Source organism: Lissotriton vulgaris, chromosome 3_1 (assembly GCF_964263255.1).
Source record: "Lissotriton vulgaris chromosome 3_1, aLisVul1.2, whole genome shotgun sequence".
In the NCBI taxonomy this organism is placed as follows: Eukaryota; Metazoa; Chordata; class Amphibia; order Caudata; family Salamandridae; genus Lissotriton; species Lissotriton vulgaris.
In genome coordinates this window covers 1,077,782,976-1,077,796,212 of record NC_141689.1, presented here as the reverse complement: position 1 = coordinate 1,077,796,212, position 13,237 = coordinate 1,077,782,976, and the positions used below count along the sequence as shown (strand labels likewise).

At 43.9% G+C, this 13,237-nt stretch overlaps 1 protein-coding gene across 1 annotated transcript in view; it reads right to left on the bottom strand.

Moving 5' to 3' along the window:
* AMBN (ameloblastin) overlaps nucleotides 1–13,237 on the bottom strand; it is a 97,950-nt gene that overhangs the window by 70,830 nt on the left and 13,883 nt on the right. The window contains exons 2-3 of the mRNA XM_086963112.1: nucleotides 9,701–9,769; nucleotides 8,437–8,487 (exon numbers count right to left, since the gene is read on the bottom strand). Of these exons, the coding sequence (XP_086819238.1) occupies nucleotides 8,437–8,487; nucleotides 9,701–9,754 (105 nt within the window). The 5' untranslated portion in view covers nucleotides 9,755–9,769. The remainder of the gene's footprint in view (nucleotides 1–8,436; nucleotides 8,488–9,700; nucleotides 9,770–13,237) is intronic.

Genomic DNA, 13,237 nt, shown 5'->3' with positions numbered 1-13,237 from the left:
TTTCTCACTGCACCATCAGGATTCAAGCAAGCCGGGCCGAAGACGGCTGAAATGCCAGAAACTGGTCCCCGGTAGCTTGTCTCCTTTCTGGTGAAGAATTGGCTTGGTCGTTTAGTCTGCCCTGTTCCCATGATGCACTGGGCCAGGGACAGACTGATTTGCATATAGCCAGGTTCTGAACTGGGATGGCGCAGTGAGATAAATAACGGTGATGGATCAAGCCCTGATCTTTGGACTGGGTAAGAGTGGTCTGCTTAATTCAGACACTCTGTTCATCACCACCCCCTTTTCTGAATCGCTCCTCAAAAATATGTCAGCTGTCTGTGGGCAGGCTGCTGTTATACAATTTCTGCCTACGGATACCATTAAAAGAGGTGAGTTCTGTAGAGCGCTTGTACAGTAGCCGAGCAGGGCCATGGCCTCAGAGACTGATGCTCTTGTCACTAGAGGCCAATAGTCAGCACCACTGAAATTATACAGCAGCCAGGGGCGTATCAAATTCAGCGGCAGGGTTGATTAAATTATGCAACACGAAAAGCAAATTCCTCTGCGTAATACGGCACAGTTTCTGATAGCATTACTTGATTATTTCGACATTTTTATACAGGCTAAAACGGTCTGAACGAAGGTTTTACCTCTTTCATACCATTTATCACCCAAATAAAGCAATATGCAACAGAACGGCGGTCAGTTAACATTTGCAAAGGGTCTTCCCTGTGTGGCTGCATTTTCAAATCGTTTTTTAGTAACTTTTGATCAGTTAAAGCTAGAAACACGTTTTTTTGTTAAAATCTGCAGATTATGCAGCAGCAGCAAATGATGGATTATGTGGCAAATGCAGCACATCTATGTTTATGTGGAAATCGCACAATTCCAGTGGCCCTAACTGTGGGACAATGATATTAAGCAGATGACAAAATGCCCCAGAAGGTATTTTGAGTAATTGCTTAGCCAATGGACAGGGAATCTGGACATTTTTATTGTCTAAGACCTGTTGTGAGGTATTAAGCTGCACTCACCGTTTTACAGCAGCACTTTGGATTTGATGGAAAGAATGTCTAAAGCTGCTCAAGACCTAACTCCCCGGGATCAACAGGGCTATCGACCCTGTCTGGAGAGGGTGAAGCCGTGGGAAGCGGGGGTGGGGTGGGGTGGGGTGCTTTGCGACTTCTCGTGTCTTTTGTTCGGTCTATTTTGCATAAGAGATTTAGGGCCTCATTAGGATCGCAGACGGACGCAAGTCCGTCCGCGACCCCAGAGCAAGAGGGAACCTCCGCATGGCATGCGGAGTTCCCTCCTGTGCAATTAGGATGTGACCGCCACCCTAGCGGTCACATCCTCTATTTTTAACATTGCGGCGGGTGCGGCTTCAAGCTGAACCCGCGGCAATGTTAAAAATGCACGCATTGCATTTGCATGCAGTGAGAGGCAGGCACCGCGCGGTGCCTGCCGCTTTCTGCATGCAAATGCAGGGGGGTACCATAGGTACCCCCCATGTGCACCCCCCACTCCCCCTTCACCTAGGGGGCCCGCAACGGGCACCCGCAGTGAAGTTCCGTATGCTTTTCCACGGCGGAAAACCCGCCGCGGAAAAGCATAATTTACAGGCCATCCTAATATGGTGGACGGTGTCTGGAAGACACCGTCACCATATTAGAGCTTTTCCGCCGCGGTTGTAAGCCGACCGCGGCGGAAATGCTGCGGACGGAAACCAGAACCCACCAGCCATCCTAATGTGGCGGTGGGTCTTTGGTCAGTCCGCTGCGGTTTTTCCGCATCCTCTGGGCCGGCGGTGGCTTCCGCCGGCCCAGAGGATGCGGAAAAACCGCAATCATAATGACCCCCTAAGTCTTACTATACAGGTCGCTTGCACCAGCCTTAGCCACTAGAAAGCCGCCTGGCTTGCTTCCTTAGCACAGCTACACTCATTCCATTCATAGGGCCAGATTTAACAAAATGTCACGCAACACAAAACAGCAAGACGACTTGCTGAGCTGTGGGACAGCGAGAGAGCAGGAATGCGCAATATCTACTAAGATATGACACATTCCTGCTCTCTCCCTGCATTCGTGCACTGAATTCTGGATCAACAAGCATACAATTAATTTCGCACCAGTGGAGCGCTCGCCCGATGGCACGGAAGTACCGTGAAAGTATTGGCACAGATAAAAAGTCGACAATTGACAAAGGAATAGACCCACTACGCTGACCCGAAAAAGAAGAAACAAAAGAAAAGGCAAAGAAAGATAAGAAGAAAAAAGGGCCATAGAAACAAATAGTAAAAACAAAATCCCCCCCCTCCAACCCCCCACCCTGCACCCCTGCAGATGACTACGGCCTACCCCCCTAGCAGCGTGCCTGTCGCCCCGTAAATGAACCCGAAATATAGAAGAACAAAAGGGAAAAAAAGGAAAAGGGAAAGAAAGAAGGGACTAAAACCCTGCCCAAAAAGGAGAAATGGAGGAAGGCTGTGTCATACGCATTCCCGGACTCTCCCCCCGTCCTAACGAAGAATCCCCCGCAATGTTAACACAATCAAGCGGACCACCATAAAACAGTACATCAGAGGAAACCAGAAATCCCGCCCCGGACTCCAGTAACCAAATAAAGCAGTCCTGTTACCGATAGATCAATATTGTGAAGCCTCAAACAACAGTCTCAGCTTTGGCCCCGTAGATCAAATTTGCTGATCCCCTCCGATAAAGAGCGCCCCACCTTAAAATTGTCAACGGTCAAACAGAAGTTGTTGAGACATAGTCTATTAGTCGAAGAAAGGATGGCAAGTCCCAAAGTAGACGCTTGAGTCCATCGATGCCCCTTCCCGACTCTAAGACCAGGCGCTATCCCATCCGCCATCGTGATGGACCAGCTGGGAATGGGGTGCAACACAGTCCCACACAGATCACAATTACGAGCAAATGTCTCTAAATCGGGAAAAACAGTGAAATGTTCCACCAATTGCAGTTCCAAAGATTCCGACTTTGTAGGTGCATCGCCAATCTCCACATATTCGAACCGTTCCACTTCTGTAGGGTCATAGAAAGCTCCAAGCACCGGGTCAAATGGCATCGCTGGGGTAGCAATAGGGAAAGGAACAGGCCACCGGGTCTCGGGCAGCAAGTCAGAGTCCGGTCCCGATCCTCTAAGTCCGTCCACAACCAACATCAGATTCCAAGCCTGGGTCTTCATAGTCGCCTGAAGTGCCTCAAGGGCCGCCATCACTGACCGCAATGACGGGCCGCACAGGACCCGCTCTGCCGGGTTTCGCATAGCATCAAGCATATTGATCCCCACGCAGAGGCGCCTTCCCCGGGGTAAGATTAGGCGGAGCAGGAATGAACCGTGAGGGACTGATCGTCAGTAGGTGTTAGTGCGCACCAAGTCTCCGATCCAACGGCACCGGCGCTACGAACGCCAGGCTTCCGGGTCTCGGACCCCCACACACACCACCTCGGGCATCACTCGTCTCCGCACCTCCGGTACAGTTCCAGGCAGCAGATCGGCAGCAAATCAATCATAAAGATGTCAGAAGTTCCGTGGACCGGACCCTGCCGCTCTCTCCGGTCCGCTGTTGTTCAACTAGGACCTAGCTAGACCAACACTTGAGACCCCGGCTTCCAGACTGGGCTAGGCCTCAAATTAAACCTCGACATAACTCCACTCCACCATGTCGGAAAATCCTCGGGTTTGCGGCATCAGTTCGCAGAGTAATTCATGCACCCAGATATGGGGCGAGAAACCAGGATATACGACAGGATCTTCGAGCGAGAGACGGGGGTCAGCGGAGCCGGGAAGCTATGTGGCCATCTTGCTTGCTGTCGTAGCTCCTCCCCGCTATTGTTATTTTTTTAACCCCTTCCCTGCTCATGACGAGCTCAGCTCATCATGAGGCACAGTGGAGCTGTGCTGATGACGAGCTGAGCTCGCCATGAATAAGGTGAAATAGCAATTTCCAGCACAGGCTGGAAATTGCCTTAGCAGCCAAGGTGTTAATCCATTTCCTCCATACACCCTCCGGTCCCACTACTCCCGTTCCAAGGTAGCTGCCACTGGGTGCAAGGGTGCCTGCATTGCAGAGAGCATTTTTTGTGCAGTAAGGACACCTTCCTGCAAAAAAGCAATCCTTAGAGGCATTTTCCTCTTTCTAGTGTTTTGCAGATACATGTGTAGAAAGAGATAATAACAGGGATACATGAAGATATTTCTCCTCGTTACGTCTCTGTTGGGAAGGCATACCATTCTTATGTAATCCCAGGTTTACTACCCTTTGTAAATCTGAGGTTGGGTTAAAATCCATGGGTGAATGCATGGAATCGTGGACACTTCATCTATGGAATGCCTTCTCAACACAGAGAAACGCAAGGCAGAGATTTGTGCTGCCCAGGGTACTCTGAATTTACTAAATCATGCAGAGCTGAGTGGGTTAGTAAATCACACTGTGTTCCCTTGCATCGCCTTGTGAAATGGAAGGGCAATGCAGACTCTTAGTATATCTTTCCCATAGTTTTACTATTGAGAGAGCGCCATGTTATTCTTGAAAATTGTAGGGGTGCACCATAATCCAGAGTAGTCAGCACCCACATATTTAATGGGCTTATTAATGTAGTTAGAAATGTAACGTTAGGCTGGGAATCAGCATGATATGTAGTGATGTGCTTATTAATCAGAGACTAATGCAGTGTTCTAATCGAAATGTAGTGTTGCCTAATGTAGAAAATAATCATATGTGAAATATCGTATTACCAAAGAAGTGCTTTTGAAATATATACGTGCTAATTAATGAGTGAATTAATGTAGGTTTTAATATGAAAGGTAGTGCTTACATTAAAAGTAGAATTAATGCTTTGTAGTGGTGAAATGTAATGGCATGTTGTATTAAAAATGTCTTTAAAACGTGCAAAGGCCTGTGACATGCTAAAGCCAGTAGAAGCATAACTGTATTTTTCTTTTGTTAGATATAGTCGAGAAGGAAAGATTTTCTCTCTTCGGGGGAAAAGCTGTCCTCAGCAAATCCTAAGTTGTAACTTCGAATGTTTGCAGAGATGTTGCCATGCATTTCAGCTTGCAGGTGCAAGGCTGAAGGCTCGTTAGGTAGAAGGGTTAATTGTTTAGGAGTTAGGATAGTAGGCGCGAGAGCAGAGGAGCTGCCAAAGAATTTGGGAGTGCAACATTTAGTGAGGAAGGTGCCTGGGACCCAAGGACACACAAACGGAAGCTTGATGGAGAGGTGCCATACTGGAAAAGTCCAAAGATCTTCACCTGCCAGAGGGGCGTACCTCTGGGCGTGTCAACTATTATTGGGATTTTGGATTAGGGACAGCACCCGAGGGTGAAGAGCAGAATTTAGTTAGGGGATTGACAGAGCAGGATGAAGGCAGCTGTAAAGAGAGAGCTTGGAGAAGGTAGGGCAGAGTCGGGTGTCAAAAGGAGCATCTTAGAATGAGCTTGATAGTTAAACTATCTGCTTAAGAAAGTGAATGTACTTCTTTGGAAGTCTTCACTGCTGACACCTTTATTCTGGTCTGAAGGGAATGTTAAGTAGGGATGTCACTTTAGAATAGTGTAGGGACAGACTAACCATTTTCTTTCCTTTTGTAAATGCAGTCCAAACTTAGTGTTACTCTAATTGACTTGCTTCTGAGTCGTCTGAGAATCTTGCGTAGAATTATGTTTGTATTACTGCCAGTCTATTTTCTGAACCTCTTTCTGAGATGTTTGTATGTTCACTATTCTTGGCTTTGTAATAAATCTTTGAAATTTCAGTCGTAGTCAGTGGTCCTTTGAGTTTAATTCGGATTTGATGGTGAAGTTGTTCAAAAGCTGTTGTAAAATCTTTCCTTTATTCTTCTAGGGCAGGGAAGAAGGTCCAGTCGACCTGGTTTGGGATTCTAGAGATGAGTAAGAAAATCTAGAGATAAATCCCAGCTTCCCCACTATCTGGACTTTAGTAATTTAATGCACCAAATAGCTACAGTGAATGATTGCAATAAAGACATTCGATTTGTATTCTGATTAATACCCTTCAAAACTGCTTTCATGGTTTGCGTAGACTTGATATCTGCCTCGTGCAGGGCAAAGGAAGGCCAGTCCTCATGCGTCATAGCCCAGAAGAGGCTGGGCCACCACCCTAACATCTGTTGTCGTCCAGCAGGATTTTCTCATGAGCCAGACAAGTAGAGTTAAAGGCTGTATTTGCTGCTGAGACATTTCTATTTCTATTTGTTCTGGCTTTTGTTCTGGATCATAAGCTTATTATCATTGTAGCCAACGTAGTCATGGGGAAGAGGAAAGTGGTTTCAACAAATGTTGCTGATAAAAGGCCAAGGACAAAAAAAAAACTTTTATCTTTTCTCAGTTATGCAGTGGGGATCCTCACGGAGGAGATTTAGAGTGTGAAAGACCAGCTGGTCCTAAACTGCTGCAAGGTCAACTCTTTAAGGAACTCAGCAGAACCTTTATCCATTGAAGCATTAATTGAGGGTACTTCCAATTTACGTCCCTCACCTCACAATACTAACAATGAGGTTGCGCCTGTAAACCTTACTCTGGACCCCTAATGCGGGGCAAACTCTAAACTGATCTGAGCATGTAGGGAAGGGGCCAGGTCAAAAGCAAAAATATTGTAATGTCAAGCAAGTCCCTCTCTTGAAGCAAATTAGGAAGGGAGTGAAAAGGGGAACCCTGCCTAGAATCATGGTTTATCTATGGGACCTTACAGTCATCAAGACCTTATTTTAAAATGGTAAATGCAAATATAGACTGGTTTGATGCACTCAATATACAAATTGTTAAAATGAAGGAAGTGGTGGGGAAATTGGGAGAAACTGTAGGGTTCATCCACATGCAAATGGTAAATCTCTTGTGTATATAGGCTCCTTTGACCATCACTGCCCATAATGTTCCCCTACAAGGCCACCTTAGCAGGCATTAACCATTCAGTTTGTTAGAGACCAACATGGGGCCAGGGACTTCTGGCAATATAGCTGATAACACAGCTAATGTTACTTTATTACCACTGAATGTTTTGTCAGCTTCCCATGCAGCTCAGCCCAGTGATCCTACTGATAGGAATAATCCCCTTAATAACACTCAGAGTGTAGACCATGGGCAACCAGGGAGGCAACACCATCATCCTGTTGAGGTTTTTTCGGGGGATAAGCCATGTGATATGGTCATTCAGTTGCCACAAGCTTATACTCCTATGTATTATTGATGACTGATGCTCGCCCCTTGAGGTCAAGGAAACTGAAAGTTATCTGCAGCTCAAAAACGAAGTCACACATTGGCTGACGGCCAAGGTAAACCTTCATCCATCCTCATTTGAAGAGATTATCATGCTCCAGAGAGTGGGCTGGTTAAGGAATTCCCATTCTCAGACGACTGTACAATCATAAACCTTTGCAATGCCATGAGGGTGGGTTATATCCTTCACAATCTTAGGACCAGTACTGCTCCGAGAAGTAGAATCGCAGTATTCCCCCTTTGCCTTATCTACAAAAAAGCATAGGGGGAGTCTCGACCAGAGTGGGCACTCAATCTGAATGTGCCCTCAGGGGTAGGATCCTGGTGTGCACCTTAGCATTCACTTTGAATCACTGATTCAGTTAGATGACCCAGACTGACTGGCCCCCATTTTAAATTCCTTCACATTTACAGAATGCTTTAACATTTTCAATTATACATTTTGCTTTTTCATTTATATAAACAATATTAATCTGCTAATATTGTTTAATTTTCTTAGCAGTCGCTGACCCACTGAGTAAGCTTTGCAGACCCCCAGGAGTCCACGGACAACCGGTTACGAACCACTGAACTAGAGCATTAAATACTTAAGTTGTGCAGAGCAATTATGAATTAAATTAAACATTAGACCTTAGAAATACCTAACAGACGTATATCTTGGACATCTGCCTTTGAAGAATTCATTTCTACATTTAACCCAATTAAAGCCAGGTTTTCTGCTTTCATGATTTATCACCGTAGACTAGAGTATCTTGGTTTACCGTCCGTCTTGCTCATTGCTGCAGTGACTTATCCTAAACTGTTTAATGCAAAAAGTGAAAACTGGAAAATCCAGCAGTGAAGCAAGCTTTAGCTTTACTTTTACCCAGTGACAATTCATTTATGCTCTCAGAATTCCAAGATTTTATTTTCCCCCAAAAGAATACAGCTGTTTAAAGCAGCCAACTCTCCCTCTAAAACACTGGGGAGAAACAAGAAGAAATCGTCTCAGAAACATATACTTCTGCATGTTATTCCCCAAAACCTTGTAATTCCAGTAATTTACACCCCCCTATACTTATGGGACCTCCCATTAATGGTAACTTCGGAGCAAGAAAAAAACAGGAATTTTGAGGCAATCATGAACGAGGGTTTAGAGCTGAATACTGTCCCACAATCCCGAAAATGTGTAACCGATACATGGGAGCAACATACCTCATAGCTCATGCTGGCCATTCCTGGCATCCCACCTTGTTGAGGGTAAATCTAAAACAGAGAAAAAATGTCATATTTGTCCATCTTTTTTCAAGTCAACAAGTAACTATTCACTTTCACCCACTATTCAATGTAGCAGTTAAAGCTCTAGCTTTGGAATCACCCATCTATTTCATTACTTTTTACGTTGATGTTGAATTCTGATTCTGGGAGCTACTTACATTCCACACTTCTCAATGTTAAAAACCACTAGGGCAGAAACATTTGTTTGCCAGAATTTCGTAATACTGCAAAGAAAAAAAAAATGTTTTGTAGTTGGAAAATGTGGCAGTCCTTTTTTTGTAGGTTGGTGGGACACACAGGGCCCGATTCACAAAGGTATACCTGGAACTGTGGTCTAAGTTTAGGCCTGAAGTCCAAGTTTAGACTTTAGGCCTAAAGTTAGATTTCAGGTCTACACAAGACTTCAGGTCTAAACTAAGACGTCAGGTCTAAGTTTACTTTTGTGAGTATTCTGTCTGCTTGGTCATATGTTGAATTTGACAGATTGGGCCTCATTTAAAGTACCCTGGTAATACCAATGCTAGTTGAAATTGTGCCGAGATTGAGATTGCAATGATTCCAATGTTTGAAAAATAAAGACAGGAGGGGAGGAAAGACAAGAGGAAGTGATTCACCAAGGTAAGCAATCACATTTCAAATGACCACCATCTGTCCAATAAAGGTGCCAACCTCATCCTGATTTTGAATATGCAGTGAATAGCAGATATTGTTGTAGATCCCTTTAAACCTGTTTCGCTGTTCAGGCAAAACATAGGGCAAACGCATTTCTAGAGTGGCATTGAATGTTGTAAGTCGCAAAGTTGCTTTTCTGCACTGCACAAATCTTAGGTGATACAAACCCTGCGTCCTTGCCGTGCTCGCGTTTCGGCCTGTAGAGTTCCTCGGGGCAGTTGATCCAATGTGTCTCAAGTCTCACCTATCCAGCTGTGATTCCAAGAACAAATGCTTGCAGTTTTTAGGGGCATGACTCTTGATAAATTATGTGTTCCTGATCAACCTTATCCAATATTAGATAAACTGTCAGGACTCATGGTTCACTGAACCATGTCTGATGCAACAATCTGCTCCATTGTAGGCAAAGTGAGATTTTGCTGCTATGAAATGCTGCCTGTACATGCAGATGTAAATTGGTCTTGTTAGTGGTCTGATCTGGATTACATTACTAAGTAATCTAGTAGGTATCAGATGGTTCAATACTTACTGGTAAAGCAAAACTTGTGCCAATGAGGCACCAAACCACAGCCCAGAGTCCCATTTTGCATAGATGTATCTGTAACACAAACAACCAGAGCATTAGAGAACCAATTAACCATTCAGAGTGCTGAAAAGATGCCAGATAAGGCAGACGTCATTTTAACAATATTATGAACGTTTCCCGGCAGCCGAAAACCTACAATTATGCCCTATCCTGGAAACCCCCGATTCATGAGAGTTCTTAAAAATTGTTAATTTTGCTAAAAATGTATTTGTTGTTGAAAACAAATAATTATTTGTTATTGTGTATTTCTTTTTCCTTATTTTCCTTTCTGCTCCCTCTTGATCCTGTCGTCTCTCCTTTTAGAGCACCCTGTGCCATGTTTTTGACTTTCAGAGTATGTGTAATAAAGGGTGCCCATAAAATGCATATTTTTAACTTACATTTTTCTAGAATAATTCCAAAACATGGCTCTGTATTTCAGTATGCTATGAAATACATGTATATGGCTTTCATGTGTAACTATAAACAGGCTTTTAGAGTTAAATACAAATAAAAATAGTCAATATAATTAATAATTCCCTTTGATTTATTTACCATTATTGTGACTAGTGCACAAGGGGCATTTATGTCCATAAATCTATGCTTAAAGCTAAAAATACCTCTCTTTACCATGCCAGGAATTCACAAAGGGAATTTTATCAGAGTGAATGGGGTTACTATTGCAGACATCTCCACCAAGCCTGTGGGACAACCAACAGCAGTAACTCCCCACAAGAGATCGGAAGAGGCCAGAATAAGGTGGGATTAGTGTTGCAAATATATGAACGCCCACAAACATTTGTGCGCATTGCCAGACTCGATCTAACCTTTTTCCACCCTCGACACGGTTGAAATTTTACTCCAGCCAAGGGCTGAAGTAACTTCCCTTCCAGACTGCGAAGGGGAGCAGCTCACCTATAAACTTTACAGCAGATGTATGGGAAGGGGGTTTTCCCTATGGAATTAAAAGAAAATATATGTATACATCGGGCGCCATTTCTTAGTGCCTAACGGTCTGATTAAGAGTTTGGCTGATGGGTACTCTTGCAAAAATGACAAATATCCCTTCCGCCTTATTACAATGCATACAAACAGAGAGATATCCTGTCTGCTTTATTAGAAGTGCATTAGCGTGTAGTGCACTTGAAGAATGGTGTAGGGAATATCCATCACGGTTGTGACAGGGTACATGTCTGCCAAAAACAAGGCCCTGATACTACATTGTGTGGAACTATACATTTAGGAAATGGAAGCTAGGGGAATATGCCACATGGCATTCCCAGTGGTATGCCTGGAAACCTGTGCATGAGGCAACTTTGCAGGGGTACAACTGGGAATGTTTTTGAATTACAAAAATGTAATAAATACATATGTTCTTAGGAGTACTTTTTCAGGCGCAGATTTGCCACTTTTCTGTGACTTAACCAACTATAACTTTGATCTCTTTTAATTGTTTTTTTTACTGACTTCTGCCTTACACTGCCCTGCATCCACACACGTGCAAGCTTCTAAGAAGTGGAAAAGCCCATTAATATTTGCTCTGCCTTTTCCTGCTCTACCCTTAATGCTCAGTGGCGTAACATAGGCCCCTGCTGCCTCTGTGGTGCGGGGAGCCCCGAGCTCCAGAGGACCCCTCAGGTCAGTACCCCGGCCTGGGAGCTCTTGGCTGAGTCCGGGTGGAGGGGGGCTCCATGTACTTTGCAGGCCTCTCCCCCTCAAGTTTTGTTATGCCACTGCATATGCTTCCAATGTTTTCCCCACTTACTTCCTCTATCTCCATGCAGCCTTCTCAATGACACGTCATCACGGTCTAGTAAGGGTCTGAATTTCCAATAGTCTCTGCAATATGAGCTTAGGATCAATATTAATCTAATTTCACTTCCCTCTCAAGCAAGCCCCACATTTTGTGTGCGTGTTTGTGTACCAATATGACACCAGTGTCAATATTTGACATCATGGAGTTGGACCACTGTGGCATTTTAGAAAACATGCGGTGGGAGGTAGATTACCCTGATGTTTTTGAGGGATCGGATTGCATGAAGATACATTTCAGAAAATGTAGGCTCCATTATTCCAGAGCAGCACAAGCCACCTTATTGTAGAGACAAATGAAATAGCAGACAATACAGATGCAATTCAGGAAATGTGAGGGAAGATAAGAGGAATCCACAATTTGAGAAGAGTACCCTTCAAGAGTGCTGCACTAATCCAAGTGAGTACCCATGGCGGGTCACGAAATTGCCGCCTGGCCCATTGTCCTATTTGAGAGCACTCCGCTCTTTTACATTAAAGTGCACCAGATTCTTTAGAGGCACAAAAACTGCAGAGGCAGGTTTAATAGCAGTATTTTTAAATTTACATGGAGAGTTCTCCAGGGCTTAGCCTTCGCTTTAACTTTGCTCCTTTTCTACATAATTCAACTAGCAATTTGATAGAGTGACACTATCTGTAACTCCACACCTACACTCATTAATCATAGATCTAGCGTTGGCAGGAGATTACAGGATCATCCCAATCAAGAATACCTTCTACTGGCTGAAAGGGATCTACTGTATCCTAAAGATTTCAAGCAGAGTGGTTGATCTTAGGTGAGTTAAGCAAACATTCCTGCATCCCCACTTGCCAACTCCTTTGGTAATGTTCCATCATCTGCACAGAAAGTCAGAGACCTCGGGTCATATCTGATGTTGGTAAATCATTAATCACTGGGACAAATTCCAACATGAAGGTAGCCAACTTTCATATCAGCATGCTTAGGAAGGTGACGTGGACTAACAAGTAGAACTTATCAAATTTTTGGTGTTGTCGAAAATGGACTCCTGTAAGATTACCTACATGTGCCAGCTAAAAACTACTAAGAATCCTGAAACTGGCAGACAAAATCTGCTTGGGATAGAAGAAGTCCAACCAAGTAACACACACACACACTAAAGTCAATACTAACATACAGTTGAATGCAAAATCAAGATCAATATTGTGCACCACGCACAAAGCCTACTGAGGTAGAGCTCCAGAGAATGTCCAGTTCATTTTCCAAAAATGTATTGGTAATGGAAGGAGGAGAGGCCCTGCAACCGATCTCATATGACTGAACAAGTCTCTCCTGGTCCTCTTTCTACGGCGAGGCATAGGACAGACAAAACCAACTATGTCCTACTTTTAATTTCTTAATGTAACCAAAATAAAGGTTTCAACACTTTTTGGAATGTATCCTTTCGGCCATAGCATGTATCCAAAATATTAAAAGTTAGAGCTTGAAGCGCAGCAAAAATGAACAAAAAGAGTGAATTAAAAAAACAAAGAATATTAATAATGAAAACTCTTATACACTGGTGTTGCTAAATGTGCCCTTTTTAATGGGGTATTCGTGTTTTTCAATGAAGTGTAATTAGACACTCCCCTCCAAATTCATAGTTCTTAAATTGAGTGGTTGTTTGTCAGAAAAATGGCTTGCTAAAATGGAGGTCCTTCAGGTTACCTCGAGGGAAACACAAGTTAAGC